Below are 26461 nucleotides of genomic sequence, written 5' to 3'. Positions count from 1 at the left end.
GTCTCACTGAATATTTATGCAGCTGCAGAAAGGTGTACGTCACAAGGCGATAATGACTGCAATAGTTCTTCATATTCCAAAATCTGGTCTGAAGCATGGTGCCAAAAGTTTAGAAATGTTGAACAAAGTGAACAATTCTCATAGTATCTTTGAGCAATTTATATGAAATTTTTAACACAAATTCTAGTCAGGATACAAAGAAAGAACAGACACAGTGGAGATATTTTGGAAATGGGAAACATTTTGGATTGAGGGCTCACCTGAAATCTGTCCATGGTCAAATGGCCAAATAAATCTCATTACCTGACCCTCACAGTGAATGTTACAAAACTGATGGGAGCAAAGATTTTCTTTGATAGATTATGGTAACTTACCACTCGCAGGTCCACCACAATTTCCATTGTTTGAGTCAATTGGGTAGTCCGGCATTGATTCTTAAAATACAAAAAACATACAAAAATAATGTTAGTCAATATCAAAGGTTCTTAAAGATTATATTGAGGAATGCTCTTTTTGTATAAATTATCCATATCAGAGTTGTACATTGACCATACACAGTTGGGACCTTATACAGAAGGACCATATGAAATGTTATTCAAGGTATATAAAAATCCCCTTTCCCTTCCATCATTTATGTTTTTGGAAGATACACACCAAACAACCACACAACCACAAGGGGATTAAAAATTATAAAAATCTGCTTTCTCTATCGCTTTCATTTTAACAGGCTCAGAGAGAGGAACCCCCACGACCCTGTACAGACAATAATTTCTTCTACATATGGTCAGGAGGAGAAGACAATTTCCATGAATATCTGGGGATTTATTGTGGGTCATCATGATGCAATACACTGTCATGTCACCCAATCAATGGTTTATATAAAGCTCCCAGGTTACCTGGAAAAAGAGGTTCTACGGCAGCTGTGGTGTGTATTATATGGAATAATGTACCTACTGCTGTTCATTACATATAATTTCATATTAGTATTACTTTCTGTATATATAAAATTGGTCGCCATCTAAAATTTGCTCCATTGCTAGAACGAATGATATAATTAGCATTTTACTAACTTTGACTGAAACTACTCCTTTGGGACTTTATGTTTTCATCCATTGAAAAAGAAAACAATCTGATAATATTGTCCCCCTAAAAGATGACCATAGGAATATAATTGTAGTGGACAAAGTGGAGGCTGAGATATTAGAGCAGAGTGAGTTCACCCTTGAGTTGTCGGTGCCAGGTATCATTCAGGGGCAAAGTAATCAAAGGCTCTCCCCTAATATTATTTACATAATACAAGAAGTACAGCTGTGTGTGAGCAAATTCAATATTGATAAAGCCGCTGACCCAGACGGCATTCATCCATGGTTATTGAGGGAGCTTAGCTCGGTATATGGTAGCCCATTGTGTCTCATGTTGTAACAGGGTCAGTACCACAGGTTTGGAGGATGGCTCATGTTCTACTAATTAGAGATGAGCAAAGTATTCAAAAATTCAATTAGGCTGCTTTTCTTGAAAAAGGCATTTCTTTGTAAGTAGTGGGTGCAATGACAGGGAGTGGCGATTGAGCTGCCACCCCTACCCCCCCCCCCCCTCATTGTACCCCTCAGATGCCACGTTCATAGCAGATCGTGGCATCTGACAGTAATAACACAGTGTAAAAAAAAAAAATAGTCACATGGCTGATGTGATATATCTAGATTTTACTAAATAACATGATTTTACACAACAGTCTTGCACTCAAGCTACAGATGTTGGGACCAGGGGACAATATATTCATATGGGTGAATAAATGCATATGGGACAGAAAACAAAGAGTCATAGTAAATGGTGCATACTCAAAATGGGCTAAAGTCAGCAGTGGGGTACCACAATGATCTCAGGCCCAATTTTTAAAAATCTATTTTTTAAAGGTGCTTTTGGGATATTGATACCCTTTCCTCAGACCAATATTGGACTGGTGCGGGACGACAACCTGCATCCCCACTGATCAGCTGTTTTTGTGGTTTTTTTTAAGAATTATCCATTTACTACATTTCTATTAGAGGACATTTCCATTTAGAGGTGATTTCGAAAGGAGGCGTATGAGGCTGATTACACATTTTTTTTAGCAGAGAAAGATTTTTCTTGCCACTATTTTTCACGAAATCTGTGACGGAGGCCCCGAAGGGAGCTTTCAGTGTAGATGTTCCCATTTCAGCTATCCTAGAAATATTCCCAGATGAAATGACAAGCAATAAAATGCTTGTTTGTCATTGATTACATCTTTTATGTGGACAATTATCGTTGATCGACAGCTCCTCGTGTAAACAGATGTACCGCCCATAATAAAAATCACACGAGAAGTGGGTAATGAATGATCGGGCGAACTTTCATCCACACAAATCCCTCACAATAATTGCATTATAAAAATGAATTTAAACAAGCAACAATCAACTCTCGTGAAGGACGGTTTACCGGCCAGTGTTAAAGGACCCTTTGGCCAATTTAAGATGGCCACATGTAGTCTGGGAAAAATGGTCTCACATGGCTGAAACTGGCTTTAGGCCTCATAGACACAACCATATGTATTTTGCGGTCCGCAAGCTGCAGACCTGCAAAATATGTATACCGTCCGTGTTGCATCCACTGACGTCAATAGGTCTACAAGTAAAATGCGGAAAGCACACGGATTGCATCTGTATCTTTCAGATACACGGTTTAAGTACTGCAAAACAGACACGATTATGTGCATGAGGCCTTAGGCTGTATACTACATTACTATATAATCTTAGACTACTACCTCCCCCATATTACTAGTCATAAGAAGCCATAGTCTTACATTCTTTACTGTGACAACTGTAAGGCCTCCTGCACACGACCGTTGTGTGCACCCGTGGCCGTTGTGCCGTTTTCCGTTTTTTTTCGCTGACCCATTGACTTTCAATGGGTCCGTGGAAAAATCGGAAAATGCACCGTTTTCCAGCCGCATCCGTGATCCGTGTTTCCTGTCCGTCAAAAAAAACAGTTCTTTTAGTATATTCTAACCTGAAGCGTCCCCATCACCATGGGAACGCCTCTGTGCTAGAATATACTGTCGGATCTGAGTTTCACGATCTAACTCAAATCCGATGGTATATTCTAACATAGAGGCGTTCCCATGGTGATGGGGACGCTTCAAGTTAAAATATACCATCGGATTGGAGAAAACTCTGATCCGATGGTATAAAAGGGACTCCTGACTTTACATTGAAAATCAATGGGGGACGGATCCGTTTGCAATTGCACCATATTGTGTCAACGTCAAACGGATCCGCCCCCATTGACTTGCATTGTAATTCAGGACGGATCCGTTTGGCTCCGCACGGCCAGGCGGACACCAAAACGAATTTTTTTTCATGTCCGTGGATCCTCCAAAAATCAAGGAAGACCCACGGACGAAAAACCGGTCACGGATCACGGACCTACGGACCCCGTTTTTGCGGACCTTAAAAAAAATGGTTGTGTGCAGGAGGCCTAAATCTGTGGAATACTCCACCTCAGAATGGACTGTTTTTTAAAGGCTTAGGGTAAGTTCACATCACCATTTAGTTTTCCATTCTTCTCATCTGTCAGAAGAACAGAAAAAAAAAATAATGATCCTTTATTTTGAGCATCCATTGTGAGAAAAAAGTCCATTATTGGATGACAGTGAAAAGGACATTGGTATCTTCGACTTTTTTGTTTTTTGTGCATATTTTTGAGGGAGTTTTTTTTACGTACCTAACTGGCAATTTTAAGACAATTTCTTGCTTGTTTAGCTTTTTTTTATGTAGGTATGACTGATGATAGATAGATAGATAGATAGATAGATAGATAGATAGATAAGTAGAAAAAGCTAATTCAAATTGGGTGCAATCCCTCTATCGATCGGTGACCAAAATCCGCCATATGCAAAAAAACAAGAAAAAGAGGCAGCTCTCCAAAAATGCGTGATACATGGGTGAATAAAGATATCCACATTTTTAACATATTTTTGGAGTGCTGACTCTTTTTCTTGTTGATAGATAGAGATAGATAGATAGTAACAAATTAGTGAATATCATTATCAGAGTAGCATTTACCATGATGCAGAAACATACTTGATTGCAACTAAAATCAACTACATAAGATAGATAAGGGTGCATTCACATCACCGTTTAGCTTTCCGTTCTTCTGACCCATCAGAAGAAGAGAGAAAAAAACAACAGGATCCTGTAAAAAAAACTGATCCTGTTCCAACAGTTAGGGCTCATGCACACGACCGTTATTGTTTTGAGGTCCGTTTTTCACTGATCCGTTCTGTATCTGAGTTTTTTTTTCTCTGATTTAAGTCCTCTTCTGTTCCGTTATTGCACAAAACATATCCGTATGGTTTCCCTATTTGATCCATTTTTTGCGGATAGTGTACAGAAACAGTAACTTATTAATCACCAAACACATGAGCAATATGGGCTGGGCATAGCATTTCTACAGTACGGATCCGTGAAATACGGATGACATACGGATGTGTTCCGTGTGCGTTCCGTATTATTTGCGGACCCATTGACTTGAACGGGGCCTCGGACCGTGATCTGCGGACAATAATAGGACATGCACTACTTTTTTGCTGAACGGCCATGCGGACAAACGAAAACTTAACGCACAAGGAGTAACTTCTGTATTTTCTACAGCCCCATTGAAGTGAATGGTTCCGCATACAGTCCGCAAAAAAACCCGGAATGGAAGCGGAAAGAAAATACGCTCGTGTGCATAAGCCCTTATGCATAGGATTGCATAGGATCCGATTTTTACAGTATCCAGTAAAATAAACGGATCCTGTTGCATCAGTTGTCATCCGTTTGAGCCATTTCCATCTGAGATACGTTTTTTTAGATGGAAACAAAAGTCCTGCATGCAGTTTTTACCCGTGTAAAAAATGGATCTCAGATAGAAATGGCTCAAACGGATGACAACTGATGCAACAGGATCTGTTTTTTGACTGGATCCTGTTTTTTTTTCCTCTTTCTCTACTTCTGACGGATCAGAAGAACGGAAAGCTAAACAGTGATGTGAATGCACCCTAATAGTAACTGTCTAAACAATCAATGTCCATCAGCATAATACACACATACTGTACATACAAATAAAATAAGCCTAGAAATCTTCTGATTCTGATCCTTTGTCCCCTACCCAGAAGCAAATTTGTAACATTGAAAATCCTTCATTCAACATCCAGCCAAGTAAAATGACCATTCTCCAGTCCTCCCATTCTATTCTGAGAATCCCTTGAGTCGCTCGCACAAAGGCTCTTGGCTGACACTGTGAATTAGGCTAAATTATCCATCAGAAGTAATTATGCAACAACTGTTTGCCAGACTAGCGACAATGTGTAAAGAAACTTCCCATTAGGCCTCAATAGAAAAGCTTCAATAATCTTTAGGCTCCTTTATGTTTGCCTTTACTTAATGTCCACCATGACTACTCCACAATCCCTTGAAAGAAACCTGGCAGTGGTACCGAGCACAATCACTTCACAAAACTGTGGAATCCTCTATAGGAAAGGTCTACTCCCCAGTTGGCTGTCTCCGCCATTTAATGGATGCAGGTTTTTCAGAGTAATGCATTGTAGTAAACTGTAAAATGATGGGCGTTGTAATAGATGTATGTCTGTCCTTTATACTTCCTCTCCTTTTATGATCCACTACAGATTTTGCACTAAAGGTTCTTAAAAACTATTGCAGGCATGTAAGTAAATTTGATGCACACAATGAGCCATAAGTGATAAAATCAAAGCATACCCCTAACCTAAGAACTCTTGGACATGAGGGAAACTTGCAAAAATAAGAGGCCCAGACACTACATAAATGTAATTCAGGTGTGTGCTCTATTTTCCACACCTCATTAAGGGCTCAGGTACACAAACTTTTTTTTTTTCCGTGTCCCGTATGCGGAACCGTTCACTTCAATCGAGCCTTGAAAAAAACGGAAATGACTCCCTGTCTGTATGGCCTCATGCACACGGACGTTTTTTTTTTGCGGTCCGCAAAACGGATTTCCGTTGTTCCGTGATACGTGACCGTTTTTTCGTCCGTGGGTCTTCCTTGATTTTTGGAGGATCCACGGACATGAAAAAAAAGTCGTTTTGGTGTCCGCCTGGCCGTGCGGAGCCAAACGGATCCGTCCTGACTTACAATGCAAGTCAATGGGGACGGATCCGTTTGACGTTGACACAATATGGTGCAATTGCAAACGGATCCGTCCCTATTGACTTTCAATATAAACAGATTCAAAGAAGATACAGGCGGCACTCCGCTGTCAGTGATGCGGTGCGCGTGTTCAGGGGAGGTCCGCAGATACTTGTATAGAAAGGACCGGCACTCGCTTTGGTAGTAATTTTCAAGTGATTTTAATGGTCACATACATGTGGTAAGTGACGCGTTTCGGCTACTATGAGCCTTTGTCAAACATTACATTTCAATGTAAAGTCAGGAGTCCCTATTATACCATCGGATCGTAGTTTTCTCCGGTCGCTCTGCAACGAAAACCAATGGAGAGGACAACGTAGCGATCCCTAAGGTCAGATTGCTACTGATCATAATGTGACTAATAAACAGGAATTATGGTCATGTGCTTGAGACCTTATCAAGGTATTCCCATCTCATAAAATGATGGTATATCCTAGTGTCATCACTGTATGAGATGGGAATACCCCTTTACGGTCTCAAACACATGCCCATATTGCCTGCCTAGGGGTCATGATGTGGACTGGCTCTGTGCACATGCTTTGCCATGTGCATACACTTTTTATACATGTGCCATGTGTTCCCAGCCTGCTTCATTGGGAGCAGCGCTGCAGTAACTTCTTCCACATGGGCTTTACTATTGGTCAAATTGTGATAGTTTTGCCATTTTCCTCTTACATAGTGGTTGTGCTACATTAATTACAGTTGCTTCCCCTGAACGTGCTTTAAAACTGCAACAATTTATGCTAAACAGGGTGTATTTTTTTTCTGCATAGCTCTCAGCACAACCACAACGTGTACAGGCTCCTTAAAGGGGTTCTCCAGGAAAGGCCACCTGCAACCTGGCCCAGAATGTGAGCAGGACTGGTTGCCTCCACTTTCTAGGAGGGTGAGGTGGCAGGGCCTCGCTAAGCTCTGGCACTTGCATATACTACACATTGGTGAGTGTTCCTGTCAGGCTGCTCAGCCATGATGACATATCGTAGATAGGATGACATCATTACCATCTATTGTAGAGCAGTGTAGTGAGGCCATGCCCCTTCACGCCCATAGGCAGCTCTGCAAGTGGTGGTAACCAGTCCTGCTCACGTACTAGGACAGGTTGCTGGTGGCCATTTTAAACCATTCCCAGAAAAGCACTTTAACTGCAATTGTCAGTGAAAGAAATCCCATATTCCGGTCAAATACAAGAGGATTGGATGTTTGTTCAAGTAACCTCTCTAGGAGGGTGTCATTCCTTATAATTATCCATACGAATAACCAAGTGCATTTTAGTGAATATAAAAAAAATGGCTAGAGACGGGCAAAAGATGTGCTGAACATTTGGTATTCGGTTTATGAAAGCTATTTCAGTCATTATGTGCCTGTTAAATACACTGTGTGTATTTTGCGCTGACAAATATGTTTGAAAGGAGTTTCACCCATCACACTGCAAGAACATTTATCTAATAGCTTTACGTGTTGTTTCTGGCCTTTATTGTGATGCTCTTGATTGCAGTGACAATCAGGGGCGGATTGGCCATAGACCTTACAGGGATGTTTCCTGGTGGGCCGATGCACAGGGGGCCGCCTGAGCCCTCCTCACGGCCGGCCAGTGGAAGTTTTCGGGGATGTATTTTGTGCTGCTGTCAGTATTTTGTGATGGACTGTGGTATTTGGCTCTGTTGGGGAGGTATAATGTGCCACAATATGGTATTGATGGCCCTGCCTACTTGTGTTGGCCCTGCCTTTCATCAATTTGGACCCAACTACAAAACGGGAGCACTTTTAGTGTTTTTTTGCAGGGCCACTTTAAGTTCCCAGTCCACCCCTGGTGACAATGTGTATTAATGTGCCACACGACATCTATGGTAACAAGATGATCATCTCTCTAATAATCTACAGAGACAACAATCACTCAGATATTCAGTGACGTAGCTATAGAGCCGCACCATGATCCAGACTTTGCAATTCGTCTATCAGCAGAGTAAGTGCGATAACTCTGTAGTTTCAGTAAGGTGAGACTATACTGACTCCAGTTACTACAGTAACTCCTTCATTTACTTACCCTACTTGCTCCCCGGTTAAGTCCTCTTCAGCCCCGGGAGATGTCACACTTGTTCCTGAAACCATTCAGTATCAGGACATTCAATGCCTGGTGCAAAGACAATGTTGTGATGCTGAACTTTGTCAGAACCCATGCCTATAGCTGAAGAGAACCTGACCCAGGAGTGTGGAGCAGCAAGTAACTGTGGAGGTCTTGTTTGAGTTCTCAATGGATATTGAGCGCTGGGGGTCTGTATTAATTTGGGGTCTGGCCTGGTGGTCTTAATTTATTTTGGGGTCTGGGTACATTTATTATAGTCTCTGAGTACATTTTTGGGGTATCATCTGGGGTCTTAATTAATTAGGGGGTCTGAATAAATTTTGGAGCTGATCTGGGTTGTAGATTCATTGTGGGGTCTGGTCTGGGGTTTCAGTTTAGTTTGGTACCTAGTGTGAGGTCTGGATTAATATTAGGGTCTGGAATAGGGTTTAAATTTATTTTAGGGTTTGGAATTTTGCATTAATCACAGCCGGAAAAAAGAGACATTAGAGTGACACAATGGCAGAAATTCCACATGACCCGTCTGACCTCTGGTTCATACTTTGATATTTTCTCCTGGGTTACCTCACATGATAAGGCATGCGATGGAGCAGGCCCATTTTTTTTTTTTTTGCTGACACATTCATATAGAATCCCATAGAAAAAGTCTGTACATGCCTCTATATGACATCTGAGGCTTAATGAGGTACAGTAGGGCCCCATGAAGCATTATGGGAGCCATATTATAGCTTTGTACAACTTAAACCTGCTTAGACTCATGTCTATGCACAGACATGTATGAGTTTCCACTTATCTGATATATATTGTATACACAAATGTATACAGGATGGTTTCGTCATACCATAGGTGGAGAGGGCAGGAGGGAGGCCATGCTGAACTGTTGCACCCAGGTCTTTAGGCATTGTAAATGTGAAATCCTACTTATTTTATAAAAAAAAAAAACTTTCTAACTGTAGCAAAACAGCTATGCATATGTATGTGGTTAAAGGGCATTTTGACATCGGAATGCTCGTCCGATCATAGCCAAATCTTTTGTGTCTACAGCCAACTTAAAAGTATTCATTATTGTGCAATGCTTGTCATCTGGTAAAATGAAAAAAATAAAAAAGGTAACTTTCAGGCAAAAATAGCAAGACTTGTGCTTCAAAAACTACAGCAAAATATAAGATAAGCTTCCCGTTCTGGCTCATTTCACCATTCCACTCACTAAATGACAACTAGATTTGACATTGAGATCGAGCCACATAGTCAATCACTTGGGAGCGTGCCATGAGCATCACCTGTCACATTTCAAGAAGTTATGTCCTCTGCTTAGTTATTCCAAGGTCGGTGGTTGAGCTTTATTCAAATGCTAGAAGTGAGCTTTGAATACCTGCATCTTTAAATAAGCACTAAACTGACCTACAAGAGGTTGAGTAAATTGTCATGGATTTTTCCACGTCAAGTAAGCCATGAAATAATTAGGCTAGTTTAACATCTGCAGTTGCAGTCTTCTCCAACAGCCTGCCGAAGTTCTCCTGCCGCCTGCCCGCTGGACCGCATTGACTATAATCTGGCCCCTACCTGGCAAATATGCTGGGAATCGTTGGACAAAAACCACAGCACGCAACGTTTTTTTGTCTGGCCGATTCCCGGCATTCTATGCCATAACAGCGTGCCAGAGAGGACAGCAGCAGGTGTTAAACAAACTAGCTTTAAGAAATATTTATTAAAGTACAGATATCTCACCAATCTAGATAACTACACGTACCCTTATGGTGATGTCATCATTTTTAGTTACAAAATAGTGACATCACAGCTGTAAATTATCGACAATTCATTCTGTATCATTAGACAGGTAACTCTGTTTAAAGATTTTGATGTGCTTTCTTGTCAGCAAATCCAAGAAACTGTACTTTATGAAAAACTATACTCATAAAGTCATAAAATATCTGATCTCTTTATCTGTCCAGACATGTAATAGAAAGCATATTACGCATTTTAAAGATTTGATAGCTAACAGGCAACTTCAGCTAACCAGAACAGATACCATTCTAATATTTTACAACAACCATAATAACTAACTCATAGAAAATGATTCCTAATACAGCAAATGTTGTAACCAATCATCTAACCCACCGAAAACTTTAGAGACAGGGATAATAAATCATTGTTAATCTCATCCATTACATTTTCTGACTGATAGATGAAATTCGACTCAGTCAGAAGAACTGATCATTTTGTCACTGTAGAGACCCTAATTATCAATTTTTTTTTTTACGGATGAGAGCTGTCAAATGATTACTACATGTATGGCCACCACTTTTTGGTAGTTTCAACTTCTACTGATCTATTGAGATACTCTTACAGACAGTATGTTCTCACAAGGGTGATGGAAATATCCAGAGCATTTACGATAATTGCACCTTGGTAAATGTCACCCATTTAACAATTCGAGGTTCTTCAAATTACACTTTAAAAAGGTAAAACAACTATAATTTGTATTGATAAGTTACAACACTTACCAGGTCCTTGTTCCACTGTAATGATGGCCTCAGGAGAGATGCAGACCCCTCTGTCGTAGACAGGTAGTTCTTCACATGCCAGGCTCTCTGGCCAAGTATGTCTATACTTGATGAGAATGGGTTCACAGCCTGTTCTTGCCCTCTCACAAACTGATTTACATGGCTTAATGGGCTCGTGCTGGAAATCAATGGTGCATATTGGGGCATACATGGCACAAAGAAAGAACAGAAGGTCTTGACTGCATTGAGTGGACAATAATGCCTCAAACTGCTCAATGGCTAGTATAGCATTGGCTTGGGTGCTGTGATGCAAGTGGTTGGGCATCTTAGTCATGTTCCAAGGCATTGACTTGCACATGGGGATCCTTACAGGCTCACATGATGCACCTTGTGCTCTCGGCAGGGTGGTCAGCAGCCCGAGAACCATTAAAGAAACATAAAAATTCCCAGAAGGGGACATTTTTAGAGTTATGATGAAGTCAACTTTATGGTCAGCCAAAAAAATTAAATAAATTAGATAGCATAAACTTTAAGGAAATAGCATAGTGGAAATGCAAAAAGTGCAAAAAAGTATAAAATAAAAAAGTATTAAAATCCTTGAATGCCAATCTAAAAAGTCACAATGTATAAAAAGGTTAAAATTCTAATGATAATAGATCCATTTGGCCACCGTCTGGCAGAGCTGTAGTGAAAGTGTCTCTTGTTCTCCTCTCCTGAAGCAGAAGTCAGGAATAAATTCAAGTCCAGTCGAGCCCTGGCTTCTTTTTACTCCAGCAAATCTCTCAGTGCCCAGGGCTCCTCCTCTCAGATGTCTCCAGCCCTCCCCTGTCTGGGCTTTAGGGGGGGGAGACGACTTTTCCCCTACAATAGATGTTAAATTCTGAAAAAACTGTCTTCCCTGCTCACACCTAAACTTCCCAAATCATTATAATAAATCAAGCAGTGCTGTGTTTGAAAAAGAGATCCCACTTTCTAAACCAGATGTATGAGTTTCTGTAAACTAAAAGCCATTAGAAAATCCTTTTCTGTGGACACACAACTACTACCATTCAGATCTGCAGTGTGTAAAACAGCTCATTAGCCCAGTGCACCACATACATTAGATCGCTGTTTCGTGCTAACACTCACCGTCACAAGGTGAGCTGTGATTTAATGTCCCGGACAGGGTTGCCAACTGTCTGTGAAAAAAATAGATATGGCCATGATTTTTTTTATTTTATTTTGAGGCTGGTGGTACTTGACTACATTGTTTTGGAAGTAATTCTCATCATTTTACAGCTCACAGTAAATTCTGGTAAATCAGTTCTTATCAGTATATTTAACTATAGACGTGTATTACTTATAATCTTTATTATTCATTATGGTTTCCCTATTTGTCAATAAAAATGTTGGCTGCTTGTGATTTTGGGATAAGTTGTCCAGAAAAAAGAAAAATTCTGGTTGGCAACTCTTGTCCCGTACTTGGTCTGCATTTATTCTATATGAACATGTTTCATTCAGACATTACGCATCTACTGTATATCATGATGTGGGTAGTCAACATTTCTCAGCACTTTTTATTTAGACTTTGTAGTAAGAGTTATGCTCTCCATTTTTTTGTCATTGCACCAATACGATTACAAGGAAATTGATGAGCCTCATATTCTTCAGCTATGCATGACTATGTCCCACAGTGAATCAATGATCCTAGGTCTTCAGATCCAAATACATGTCACTCTTACCTGATAGTGATCAAGGATCAATCAATGGCAATGATATTAGGCCAGTGGCTGCTTGACACCACCACACACACCTAAACACCCGCAACAGGATGTACTCCTATCATATTTTCTACTTCTGAATTTGCAGCACCCATGATTACCACATCCATGTGCAGGTTCTCAGCCCCCATTGAAATGGGGACAAGACCAACCTGGAATTGGTTCACTCTACACTGGTCTGATTCCGCAAGGACTGCCTCTATGTTATGCATACCGTTATCACGATTAATTGTAAGAATTTAATTTTTTATTTTTACACAGCAATTCTGAACAAACACTATGTTGCAGAGGTGGCTGTCAACTGCCGCTACTCCATTCACACAGGTGGGCCTGGAAGCCAGGTCCAATCTGTCTCTTCTTGTAGGCTGTGGCCTGCCTGCTGGTTTGGCCTCTCCTTGTGAGCACGTAGGGCATGTACGCGCGCTCCTGCCGGCTCTTAAAGGGCCAAAGCATGCCCCAATCTTCACCAGCCAATGGCTTGTAGTCCTGGGATACTTAAGGCAACCTTCCCATTGGAAGGAACCTGAGCAAAAAAGTTCCTTAGCTGGCTAAGGGCTCTTTCACACCTGCGTTCTTTTCTTCCAGCATAGAGTTCCGTCGTCGGGGCTCTATGCCGGAAGAATCCTGATTAGTTTTATCCTAATGCATTCTGAATGGAGAGAAATCCGTTCAGGATGCATCAGGATGTCTTCAGTTCCGGAACGGAACGTTTTTTGGCCGGAGAAAATACTGCAGCATGCTGCGCTTTTTGCTCCGGCCAAAAATCCTGAACACTTGCCGCAAGGCTGGATCCGGAATTAATGCCCATTGAAAGGCATTGATCCGGATCCGGCCTCAAGCTAAACGTCGTTTCGGCGCATTGCCGGACCCGACATTTAGCTTTTTCTGAATGGTTACCATGGCTGCCAGGACACTAAAGTCCTGGCAGCCATGGTAAAGTGTAGTGGGGAGCGGGGGAGCAGTATACTTACCGTCCGTGCGGCTCCCGGGGCGCTTCAGAGTGACGTCAGGGCGCCCCAAGCGCATGGATCACGTGATCGCATGGATCACGTCATCCATGCGCATGGGGCGCTCTGACGTCATTCTGGAGCGCCCCGGGAGCCGCACGGACTGTAAGTATACCGCTCCCCCGCTCCTACTATAGCAACCAGGACTTTAATAGCGTCCTGGCTGCCATAGTAACACTGAACGCAATTTGAAGACGGCTCCGTCTTCAAATGCTTTCAGTACACTTGCGTTTTTCCGGATCCGGCGTGTAATTCCGGCAAGTGGAGTACACGCCGGATCCGGGCAACGCAAGTGTGAAAGAGGCCTTAGTTCCCTGAAAAGATGTGCTGATCTGTCGTCTGCTTGTGTACTGAACTCCCTGTTTACTGACCTTCCGTTGCCTAACCTGACCTGTGCATGTATTGCTGCTATGCTGCCTGCCCTGACCTCAATATTCTCATATTGCACGTTCTCTGCCATCCCTGACCTTGGCCTGTCCCTGCTACAGTTTTGCTCGACCCTTTGGTGTCCTGCACTGGTATTTCTGACATCCATGGCTCAGCTGTTAACCACACAGAGACTACTCCAGAAGGTAGTGGCCTGGTGGGTCTTTTGAAGCAAAGATCAGTACCCTGTATAGGGGGTTAAAGGGTGAAAACCAGGATAACACCCTTAGGGTTAGCCCTAAACGAAAAATGTTGGTTAACACATTGATTCCACACCTACTGTTGTAGCACATTAGATAGACTGTTTCTGTGTCTGTATGCTCCATTCTGGCCATGTACATGCCAATGTGCCCCTAAGCTATCATTTTACTCGCTGACAACAGATAATGTCTTAACATAAGTTTACATAGCAAGAATCAGAATGGATTTTAATCCAAATATCATTGCAGAAAAAATACTTTCATAAGATTGAAACAAATTCTACACAGAAAAATGCACTTTTTTTATTGCAGAATAAACCCTCCATCTCCCTGTAATTGAGTCGTCTCTCGGATCATCATTTACAAAATGATAATGATTTTGTAAGGGGGCGGTTGAGCAAAACCAGCTGCAACCCTGACCCAGCAACCCAAAGTTGTGTCTGAACTTTATTTATTGTGCATTGAATGATTGATAACCCAGTGAAGTTACCTGGGCCATATTATGCTTCCTTTGTTGTATACCAATGTGCATTGTTATTCCGGTCTTCATTTGGTTGTATTACATTTGATATTGTAGGTAGGCACCTGGTTTGAACTGGTTCTGATCATTGGCCTGGATGCTGGGTCTTGGTGCAGCACAGGTTCCATCCAAGATGAAGTTGCCACAAATATTTGGGGTGGTCTTGCGCACCTCGTAGCAAGTTGTGTATCTTGGGCAATTAAGAGCACAGTATGGCAGCTGAGGCTGCAAAGGACTGATGAAGATCTGCAGTAGCAAACAGGCCAGGTAAACAAGAGTAGAGTTGGGTCCAGCCAGCAAGCCACACTAGAGCTATTGACTCTGGAATCCTGTTGGGTGGTGAACCACTGCCCTTTCATCCTGAATAGCCCTGGCAATGGCCTTGCTTCGGGACAGTCCCGTCTGAATAGAGACCTTAACTAAATGTGTCGCTGGAAGCATTGTCAGTGGTTCTGGACCAATTCAAGGAGGGAGTCTGTACTGTGGGCCCTGCTATTGTGACCAGAAAGTGGAAGAGTACCAACCTAAGGTGCCCTACCAAGTCCAGTGCTCTCACTGAGAGACTGCAATCAATAACCTGTATGCCCTTTAAGTGAGACTGCTACAGATACACTCTGTGCCCTCAGACACTGTCCTGCTGTTAATAATAACCATCAAGCTCAGTGCCTTAAATATACCTTCTAAACACCAAGCCATTGTCTACTGTAACCAAACAAGTGTTGTGGCCTATTGTTAAAGTTTCTTACAACTTGATTCCCACATTCAATGCTTCTTTGCTGTGCCATTCTTGAGTGGGGTTCTGTAACTGACCTTACAATTGTCACATTTTTTGCAGCAGGTGGATACCTTTCCTGGCAAATCAGTTGGCCATTGACACACCATTTCATTTTGGTATTGGTTTGACTGAGGGCTCAATTCTGTGTCTATGGCCAATTCGGTCCAATGCCAATCCAGCAAGCATTTCATTTTTTTTTTACTACAAAGATGCTCATTGTGAAAGAGCCAAATAAAAACAGATAATTTTGCCATAAAAAATATTTGATCCCTTTTTGCTTTGTTCTACCATTCAGGACCAAGCCAACTTTATTTCGGTAGATCAGTCTAGATTTGACATCTATAAAGCAATTTTTCCATTAGGTTTGCTAATTACTGCATTACATAAGGTCTCCGCAACCCAATGATCCTTTCAATAGACAAACAGGAGAAACTGCACAGCTGAGCTCTCTAACTGGAATTATAAAAATTCTTCATATTGAAGTCCAGCCAACAGGCCAGAGATAGTACACTTGATCTCAGCCAAAGGGCTTGGAAGCTATACTCTTGAAATATTGCTATAATGATGTTATGGCATGCAAGGTGAAAATGTCTTTTTCACTGTGAAATGACTGATAAACCATTGAAACATTACACAGATTCCATAAAAATGACTGTATTATTTGAAGTTCAGCATCTTACAATCAATGCATATTTGACATATCCTGAGGACGCAATCTATTCATGGTAGCTACATCAGGATGTGGAGTAATCTGGATCCTAATAGGAAATGTAATAATGTTATAATATACTGTATGCTAGATACTGATTACATGTATGTCATGTATGTCTGCTACTAAACCAGCACTAGTAATCTATTAACATGGTTTCAACATGAAGTGCCAAGTTTACATTTTCTACATCTGTATATACAGTACAGACCAAAAGTTTGGACACACCTTCTTATTCAAAGAGTTTTCTTTATTTTCATGACTATGAAGGCATCAAAACTATGAATTAACACATGTGGAATTATATACATAACAAACAAGTGTGAAACAACTGAAAATATGTCATATTCTAGGTTCTTCAAAGTAGCCACCTTTTGCTTGGATTACTGCTTTGCACACTCTTGGCATTTTCTTGATGAGCTTCAAGAGGTAGTCCCCTGAAATGGTCTTCCAACAGTCTTGAAGGAGTTCCCAGAGATGCTTAGCACTTGTTGGCTTTTTTGCCTTCACTCTGCGGTCCAGCTCACCCCAAACCATCTCGATTGGGTTCAGGTCCAGTCACTGTGGAGGCCAGGTCATCTGGCACAGCACCCCATCACTCTCCTTCATGTTCAAATAGCCCTTACTTTCAAAGTTTTCCCAATTTTTCGGCTAAATGACTGACCTTCATTTCCTAAAGTAATGATGGCCACTCGTTTTTCTTTACTTAGCTTCTTTTTTCTTGCCATAATACAAATTCTAACAGTCTATTCAGTAGGACTATCAGCTGTGTATCCACCTGACTTCTCCTCAACGCAACTGATGGTCCCAACCCCATTTATAAGGCAAGAAATCCCACTTATTAAACCTGACAGGGAACACCTGTGAAGTGAAACCCATTTCAGGGGACTACCTCTTGAAGCTCATCAAGAGAATACCAAGAGTGTGCAAAGCAGTAATCAAAGCAAAAGGTGGCTACTTTGAAGAACCTAGAATATGACATATTTTCAGTTGTTTCACACTTGTTTGTTATGTATATAATTCCACATGTGTTAATTCATAGTTTTGATGCCTTCAGTGTAAATCTACAATTTTCATAGTCATGAAAATAAAGAAAACTCTTTGAATGAGAAGGTGTGTCCAAACTTTTGGTCTGTACTGTATATAGGTATATTATTATTATTATTTTTTTAAGAGGAACATTCTGTTTGTAATTAACGATGAGTGAAGCAAACTTCGGATGCAAAGTAACTTTGTTCAAAACTTCGGATTAATACTGTACAGAGAACGTCTCTGTACAGTATTAAAATGTATGGGCTCTGATGGGCCGAATTCAGTTATTTGCGAAGTCACGCGAGACTTCATTGAATAACTTCGATAGTTGATTTTTCTATATAATAGTGGCTCACCACCCTGCTTATTCTGAAAAAGGTGCTCTGTCTGTATGACTCACCCTATCAATGCAATAAATATACAGTATTATAGACATGCACTCCTCACTTGGAACCACTCAAGAACAATGATTGCGTGTATATAAAATTGTATCCAACATATACGTTTTTATTAACACATCTCCAAAGACATATATATGAAATATATAGTCAAAAATATTAAATAAAATATTAAAACAAAAATGATCAAAGATTATATCGCAGTGGGCTGTGTCGATGATACATCCAATGAAATCACAATGTCTATCAGCCATACAGCCAACATGGCAATAATAGTATGACTTAATACCAATAGTTCATTCTGGTCTCACACAAGGTGAAGAATGAAAGATGTAACTTAGTAATCTCAGTAAAAGTATGGTAGATGAATACACTATATGTGTGACAGACAAAGGGAAATGGATATCCAATATCATAAGTTCAAATGTGACATTGATGATTTCCCAGTAAATGAGCAGGTAATTCACTCTGACCGCATATACAGTACAGACCAAAAGTTTGGACACACCTTCTTATTCAAAGAGTTTTCTTTATTTTCATGACTATGAAAATTGTAGATTCACACTGAAGGCATCAAAACTATGAATTAACACATGTGGAATTATATACATAACAAACAAGTGTGAAACAACTGAAAATATGTCATATTCTAGGTTCTTCAAAGTAGCCACCTTTTGCTTTGATTACTGCTTTGCACATTCTTGGCATTCTCTTGATGAGCTTCAAGAGGTAGTCACCTGAAATGGTTTTCACTTCACAGGTGTGCCCTGTCAGGTTTAATAAGTGGGATTTCTTGCCTTATAAATGGGGTTGGGACCATCAGTTGCATTGAGGAGAAGTCAGGTGGATACACAGCTGATAGTCCTACTGAATAGACTGTTAGAATTTGTATTATGGCAAGAAAAAAGCAGCTAAGTAAAGAAAAACGAGTGGCCATCATTACTTTAAGAAATTCAGCTGAAAAATTGGGAAAACTTTGAAAGTAAGGGCTATTTGACCATGAAGGAGAGTGATGAGATGCTGCGCCAGATGACCTGGCCTCTACAGTCACCGGACCTGAACCCAATCGAGATGGTTTGGGGTGAGCTGGACCGCAGAGTGAAGGCAAAAGGGCCAACAAGTGCTAAGCATCTTTGGGATTTCCTTCAAGACTATTGGAAGACCATTTCAGGTGACTACCTCTTGAAGCTCATCAAGAGAATGCCAAGAGTGTGCAAAAGGTGGCTACTTTGAAGAACCTAGAATATGACATATTTTCAGTTGTTTCACACTTGTTTGTTATGTATATAATTCCACATGTGTTAATTCATAGTTTTGATGCCTTCATAGTCATGAAAATAAAGAAAACTCTTTGAATGAGAAGGTGTGTCCAAACTTTTGGTCTGTACTGTATATATAAAATATATAAAATATTAAAACATAAAAGTATATAATTATCTCAAAGCATTGAGTAAGCGTTTGTTATTACACTGCGTGCAGAATTATTAGGCAAATGAGTATTTTGACCACATCATCCTCTTTATGCATGTTGTCTTACTCCAAGCTGTATAGGCTCGAAAGCCAACTACCAATTAAGCATATTAGGTGATGTGCATCTCTGTAATGAGAAGGGGTGTGGTCTAATGACATCAACACCCTATATTAGGTGTGCATAATTATTAGGCAACTTCCTTTCCTTTGGAAAAATGGGTCAAAATAAGGACTTGACAGGCTCAGAAAAGTCAAAAATAGTGAGATATCTTGCAGAGGGATGCAGCACTCTTAAAATTGCAAAGCTTCTGAAGCGTGATCATCGAACAATCAAGCGTTTCATTCAAAATAGTCAACAGGGTCGCAAGAAGCGTGTGGAAAAACCAAGGCGCAAAATAACTGCCCATGAACTGAGAAAAGTCAAGCGTGCAGCTGCCAAGATGCCACTTGCCACCAGTTTGGCCATATTTCAGAGCTGCAACATCACTGGAGTGCCCAAAAGCACAAGGTGTGCAATACTCAGAGACATGGCCAAGGTAAGAAAGGCTGAAAGACGACCACCACTGAACAAGACACACAAGCTGAAACGTCAAGACTGGGCCAAGAAATATCTCAAGACTGATTTTTCTAAGGTTTTATAGACTGATGAAATGAGAGTGAGTCTTGATGGGCCAGATGGATGGGCCCGTGGCTGGATTGGTAAAGGGCAGAGAGCTCCAGTCCGACTCAGACGCCAGCAAGGTGGAGGTGGAGTACTGGTTTGGGCTGGTATCATCAAAGATGAGCTTGTGGGGCCTTTTCGGGTTGAGGGTGGAGTCAAGATCAACTCCCAGTCCTACTGCCAGTTTCTGGAAGACACCTTCTTCAAGCAGTGGTACAGGAAGAAGTCTGCATCCTTCAAGAAAAACATGATTTTCATGCAGGACAATGCTCCATCACACGCGTCCAAGTACTCCACAGCGTGGCTGGCAAGAAAGGGTATAAAAGAAGAAAATCTAATGACATGGCCTCCTTGTTCACCTGATCTGAACCCCATTGAGAACCTGTGGTCCATCATCAAATGTGAGATTTACAAGGAGGGAAAACAGTACACCTCTCTGAACAGTGTCTGGGAGGCTGTGGTTGCTGCTGCACGCAATGTTGATGGTGAACAGATCAAAACACTGACAGAATCCATGGATGGCAGGCTTTTTAGTGTCCTTGCAAAGAAAGGTGGCTATATTGGTCACTGATTTGTTTTTGTTTTGTTTTTGAATGTCAGAAATGTATATTTGTGAATGTTGAGATGTTATATTGGTTTCACTGCTAAAAATAAATAATTGAAATGGGTATATATTTGTTTTTTGTTAAGTTGCCTAATAATTATGTACAGTAATAGTCACCTGCACACACAGATATCTCCCTAAAATAGCTAAAACTAAAAACAAACTAAAAACTACTTCCAAAAATATTCAGCTTTGATATTAATGAGTTTTTTGGGTTCATTGAGAACATGGTTGTTGTTCAATAATAAAATTAATCCTCAAAAATACAACTTGCCTAATAATTCTGCACTCCCTGTATATTCAGTTCAAAGTTCTACTTTGTTGGTCCTTCCTTGGTAAGAACTTAATAATGATCCATATATTATATTCACTGTTGGTGGTATAGTGTAAACCGACCCTGCATCCCACATGGTAACAGTGAGGCAACAGGTATTTAATAATGATCCGTATAGTATACTCACTGACTGGTACCTAGGAACCAAAGTCAAGTTCGGTTCCAAGTTTTAAAGTGGTCTGAAGTTTTGAGCGAAGTGACTTTGGACGTAGCATCCGAAGCTCGCTTCGCTCATCACTAATTGTAATGATATATTAGATGGTGTCAGTCCTGAATAATAGAATACTATCAATTTGTCAGCTTTGGTATTTACTAACAACTTCAGGTTCTTATCTACTAGTGCACCCACAGCAGATCTGGATTTCTACACTCCTGGACAGATCCATACGTGTCCCGACTTCCTTTCCATCAGCATAGACCCAATACAGGAAGAGTTTGGAAGGGAACGACAGTAGTTTTGAAGAGATCCATGGATGCGACAGAAAATGCTCTCCATGCTTCTGAATGAAGTTCTTTCAGCATGTGCATTGACTTCTGCGAGCCCCATTCAGATGTATGGAATGGCCACAGACATTTCTGCTACAAATCGTCCCCGTCTAAACTAACCGTGAAAGCTGCCTTTTAGGAAGGGCTACAATTATTCAGACAGAAGGATATGCATTGTAAATACCATTGTGTCTATACATTTTCTCTCTGCTTTTGCTCTGTCATAATTATATCATGGTCACCACAGAGCTGTAGAACCCCTATAGAGTTACTGTGTATAATTATGCCAGTGGCTGTTGTCTATTTTGTGAATGGAAACTATTCTATTAATCCAAGATGTCTTAACACTTCCAAAGAACGGAGAAGAATAGAAGTTCCCCCTCCCCCAATTTTTCACACTGCTGCAGAGAAGCTGTGTTACCTCTGCCTGATTAATGTAATCTTATGTGTTCCCTGCTGTAATGTGAGGAATCAGGATGTGCTCAGAGAATACCTTATTACAGCTTCTCACCTTCTTCTTCCTTCTACACATTAAATGCAAAGTGCTACTAATGAGTTTTCTGTTTACCTGGATGAATGATTGGATCAGCATCTGGAGTTAAACTAGGGGTGGAATGGGCTTCTACCCTTGGAACAAGATTTCCCTAAATCAGAGTGTTAAATATTATCCGTACGTGTATGGTATTAAAGCACTGTATTCTAAGTGGACACATATAGAAGCTATAGGGGTGCAGAAGGGGCATTTGCACCTTACCCTGATATCTAAGGGGGCTCAAATGCCCCCCTGCGACATAAAAAGGCACCAGTAGTAAAATAGCACATGGAAGATCGAGGGTCCTGATTTTGCATTGAGACCCAGGAACATCAGGTTGGGTTTCTAACCAGACATGCGTCATCACAGTGGCCCGTGGCCATGACTGGGAAGCCTAGGGAATCGATTTCTTGCCTTTTTCTCAATTTGACAGCAGAAATATATTAGAGACTTACTCTGTATATTCAGCTCCCTAAATTAAACATGAAAGCTTCACCTTAAGTTCACCTTGGCTGAACACTGTAATAATTTCTCTTATATCAAATGAGCAGGTCTCATGTTTCAATGAGCTGCCTCTTGAATAGAGCACCTGAGTCCCTACAGGCTATAAGCAGAGCTCTGTACACATGGAAAGAACAATTGACAAGTAAAGAAAAACTGTCCCCGTCTCATGGAATCATAGGTTTATGATAGTTCAGAAGGTTTCATAAAGGAAATACATGTCAAGAGACCATTGGTCTGGATCCACATCAGGAGAACACGTCTTGTAGTGCATAATGTTATATTGCAGGATTCTAGTGCTCTGGGTAAAGCTGACCATGCTCGTAAATAAAAGCCAGACAGTTTTTACCATTTCGAGTTATCATCATTATATGGGAATAATTGTTCAGGATGGCCAGTGGTAGACTACTGCCTGCCAAAAAGGTGATCTGTTATGTTGAAATTTTTGGGCTACTGTCATTTATTTATTGATTTTACACACTCATATAGCACTGACATATTCTGCAGCATTTACAGACATTATCATCACATTGTCCCCCATCGAGCTCACAATCTAAGGTCCCTATCAGTATGTCTTTGAAGTGTGGGAGGAAACCAGAGAACCCAGAGGAAACCCACGCAAACATGGGGAGAACATACAAACTCCATGCAGATGTTGTCCTTGGTCAGAATCGAACCTGGGACTCTAGCACAGTGCTAACCACTGAGCCACCGAGCTGCCCACTCTCAACTCAAAACATGTCACAAGAGCTCCGCTCACACCGCTATCCCTACCTACTTGCACGAACCGTCCTAACCGATGGTGAACAACTGGACGGCAGACCCTAGCTTAAGTACGTGCAGGGGCTTACAGGGAGGGAACAAAGTGGAGAAAACAAGAGACAAAGACAGAATCGTAAACTTCCAGGCTGGGTAGAAACCAAACAAGCAATAACACACTGTAGACAAAACAGGACAAAATGGAAGCCCAGGTCAAGTACCAGGAGGTCACGGCAGTACACAGGGATAATGCAGAATCGAGGTCAAAATACAAACTGAGTTCAGAAGCCAGGAGATCACATCAGTACAAAGGGATGAAACAGAATCGAGGTCAAATACAAACTGAAGTCAGAAGCCAGGAGATCACGTCAGTACAAAGGGATAACATGAGATCAGGAGTCAAACACAAGCCGAGGTCGAGTTCCACAAACACACATGCAGGAAATACGCTGGTGAGTATTAAGACCAATCACAGGCAACTTGTGGCCAGCAAGTTGCCTGTTAAATAGGCCAGACTGAATGGTCACGTCACGTGGCCAGCGTCACATGACCCTGCTTCAGCCCCAACCACTACTCTGAGCGCCGACTCATCACCGTCGGCACTCATTCCTGCCCCTGCTCGTTGCCTAGGGGATGGAGGACTCCGGCCCCCCGCCACGAGGGGCCACCAGACCCTTACTCACCGGAGCCGGTTTTTCAGGGTGTGCCAGATGAAATTTTCTAATCAAGCTAGTAGCATGCATTTTACTAGCTGGCACCCAAGACCTTTCTTCCAGGCCAAAACCTCTCCAGTGAACCAAATACTGCCAAGAATTACAAATTTTTCTTACATCTAGGACTCTAGAAACCTCGTATTCTAGTTGACCAGCAACCTCCACTGGCGACAGAGATTCCTGTGCAGGAGATACAAGCGGCACATACTTTTTGAGTAGAGATTTGTGAAACACATTATGAATACGAAAGGAGTCAGGTAACCGTAACTTAAAAGACACAGGGTTAATGACCTCGATAATCTTATATGGACCAATAATTCCAGGTGCAAATTTATTCGAAATTACTTTAAGATGCAAATTCTTGGTGGACAACCACACCTTGTTTCCCAACCCAAACTTTACACCTCGAGAACGCCTTTTGTCAGCAGTAACCTTCTGATCCTCCTGGGCCCAGACTGTGCACAGTTCTTTAACTACAACATCTGCCTCCGGAACCTGGGAAGAAGACGGCGAAAATTAGCAAAATCGCGGATGAAACCCCAAATTACAAAAGAAAGGACGAGTTCATCTGATTGTTAATGGTGAATTCCGCCATGGATAGTTTCGCCCAACTATGTTGGTTGTCAGAGACATAACACCTTAAATATTGTTCCAGTGACTCATTTAGACGTTCAGTTTGACCGTTGGTCTTAGGATGGAAGGCTGAAGAAAATGACAGAGAAACATTAAATTTAGGGCAAAAAGCTCTCCAAAATTTTGAAACAAACTGAACGCCTCTATCAGAAACAATATTCTCCGGTATACCGTGTAAACGAACTACAGTGAGGAACAGAAGTATTTGAACTCCCTGCAATTTTGCAAGTTCTCCCACTTAGAAATCATGGAGAAGTCTGAAATTCACATTGTAGGTGCATTCCCACTCTGAGAGACAGAATAAAAAAAAAAAATTTGGAAATCACATTGTATGATTTTTAAAGAATTTATTTGTCTTGCACTGCAGAACATAAGTATTTGAACACCTGAGAAAATCAGTGTTAATATTTGGTACAGAAGCCTTTGTTTGCAATTACAGAAGTCAAGCATTTCCTGTAGTTCTTGACCAGGTTTGCACACACTGCAACAGGGAATTTGGCCCACTCCTCCACACAGATCTCCTCTAGATCTGTCAGGTTTCGGGGCTGTCACTGAGCAACACAGAGTTTCAGCTCCCTCCAAAGATGTTCTATTGGAATTAGGTCTGGAGACTGGCTAGGCCACTCCAGAACCTTGATATGCTTCTTACAGAGCCACTCCTTGGTTATCCTGGCTGCGTGCTTCGGGTCGTTGTCATGTTGGAAGACCCAGCAATGCTTTGACTGAGGGAAGGAGGTTGTTGCTCAAAATCTCACAATAAATGGCCCCATTCATCCTCTCCTTAATACAGTGCAGTCGTCTGGTACCCCTTCGCAGAAAAGCACCCCCAAAGCATGATGTTACCACCCCCATGCTTCACAGTAGGGATGGTGTTCTTGGGATGCAACTCATCCTTTTTTTTCCTCCAAACACGACGAGTGAAATTTAGACCAAAAAGTTCTACTTTGGTCTCATCTGACCACATGACTTTCTCCCATGCCTCCTCTGGATCATCCAGATGGTCATTGGCAAACTTCAGACGGGCCTGGACATGTGATGACTTGAGCAGGGGAACCTTCCGTGCAATGCATGATTTGAAACCATGACTGCGTAATGTTCTACCTACAGTGACCTTTGAAACTGTGGTCCCATCTCTCTTCATGTCAATGACCAGCTCCTCCCTTGTAGTTCTGGGCTGATTCCTCACCTTTCTTATCATCAGTGATACCCCACGAGGTGAGATCTTGCATGGAGCCCCAGTCCGAGGAAGACTGACAGTCGTCTTTAGCCTCTTCCATTTTCTAACAATTGCTCCAACAGTTGATCTATTTTCACCAAGCTGCTTGGCAATTGCCCTGTAGCCCTTTCCAGCCTTGTGGAAGTTCACAATTTTGTCTCTGGTGTCTTTTGACAGCTCTTTGGTCTTGCCCATGGTAGTAGTTGGCGTCTGATGACTGTGGGGTGGATAGGTGTCTTTAAAAAGCTCAGACAGGTGCTACTAAGTTATATTAATGAGTGGATTAGAGGTGGGCTTTTTAAAAGCATAGTAACAGGTCTTTTAGAGCCAGAATTATTGCTGTTTCTCAGGTGTTCAAATACTTATGTTCAGCAGTGCAAGACAAATAAATTCTTTAAAAATCGTACAATGTGATTTCCAGATTTTTATTTATTTATTCTGTCTCGGCACTTATTCCTTCCCCTGCTCATTGCCTAGGGGATGGAGGATGCCGGCCACGCTGAGGAAGCGCGCGCTGCCGGGTCCTCCCCCCTTCCTTGTTGCCAGGGAGACGAGGACGCCGGCCACGTCCGACGCCGGCTCCTCCTCCCTTTCTGTCAGCAGGGTGCCGGCGGTGCTGCAAGGAGGAAGCGCACCGCCGTCTCCCTGTTACAAAACAGATGTATATAGCATCATTGGACAATCATCATATGTCCTTGATCTACCAGTCTAGTATGGTATGTTGATGGTCATATCATATATACATATGATTGATCAGCCATATTCTAGCTAATCTTAAGAGTATAACCATAGGATGACTGCAAATTTCTTCTGCGCCTTTAGTGTGCATTCACATGACTGTGGGTACCCATTTTGTTGACTGCAAACTACGGATCTGCAAAATATGGGTACCAGTTGTGTGCACTCTGCATCAC

At 41.6% G+C, this 26461-nt stretch overlaps 1 protein-coding gene across 1 annotated transcript in view; it reads right to left on the bottom strand.

Moving 5' to 3' along the window:
- The window catches only part of FRZB (frizzled related protein), a 43036-nt gene extending 31480 nt beyond the window's left edge, over positions 1–11556 (bottom strand). The window contains exons 1-2 of the mRNA XM_040440597.1: positions 10812–11556; positions 375–434 (exon numbers count right to left, since the gene is read on the bottom strand). Coding sequence (XP_040296531.1) covers positions 375–434; positions 10812–11271 — 520 coding nt within the window. The 5' untranslated portion in view covers positions 11272–11556. The remainder of the gene's footprint in view (positions 1–374; positions 435–10811) is intronic.
- Between the last annotated feature and the right edge of the window lie 14905 nt (positions 11557–26461).

The sequence above is a fragment of the Bufo bufo genome, chromosome 7, assembly GCF_905171765.1.
Source record: "Bufo bufo chromosome 7, aBufBuf1.1, whole genome shotgun sequence".
In the NCBI taxonomy this organism is placed as follows: domain Eukaryota; kingdom Metazoa; phylum Chordata; class Amphibia; order Anura; family Bufonidae; genus Bufo; species Bufo bufo.
The sequence above is the reverse complement of the archived record's forward strand: the minus strand, read 5'-3'. Positions and strand labels throughout refer to the sequence as shown.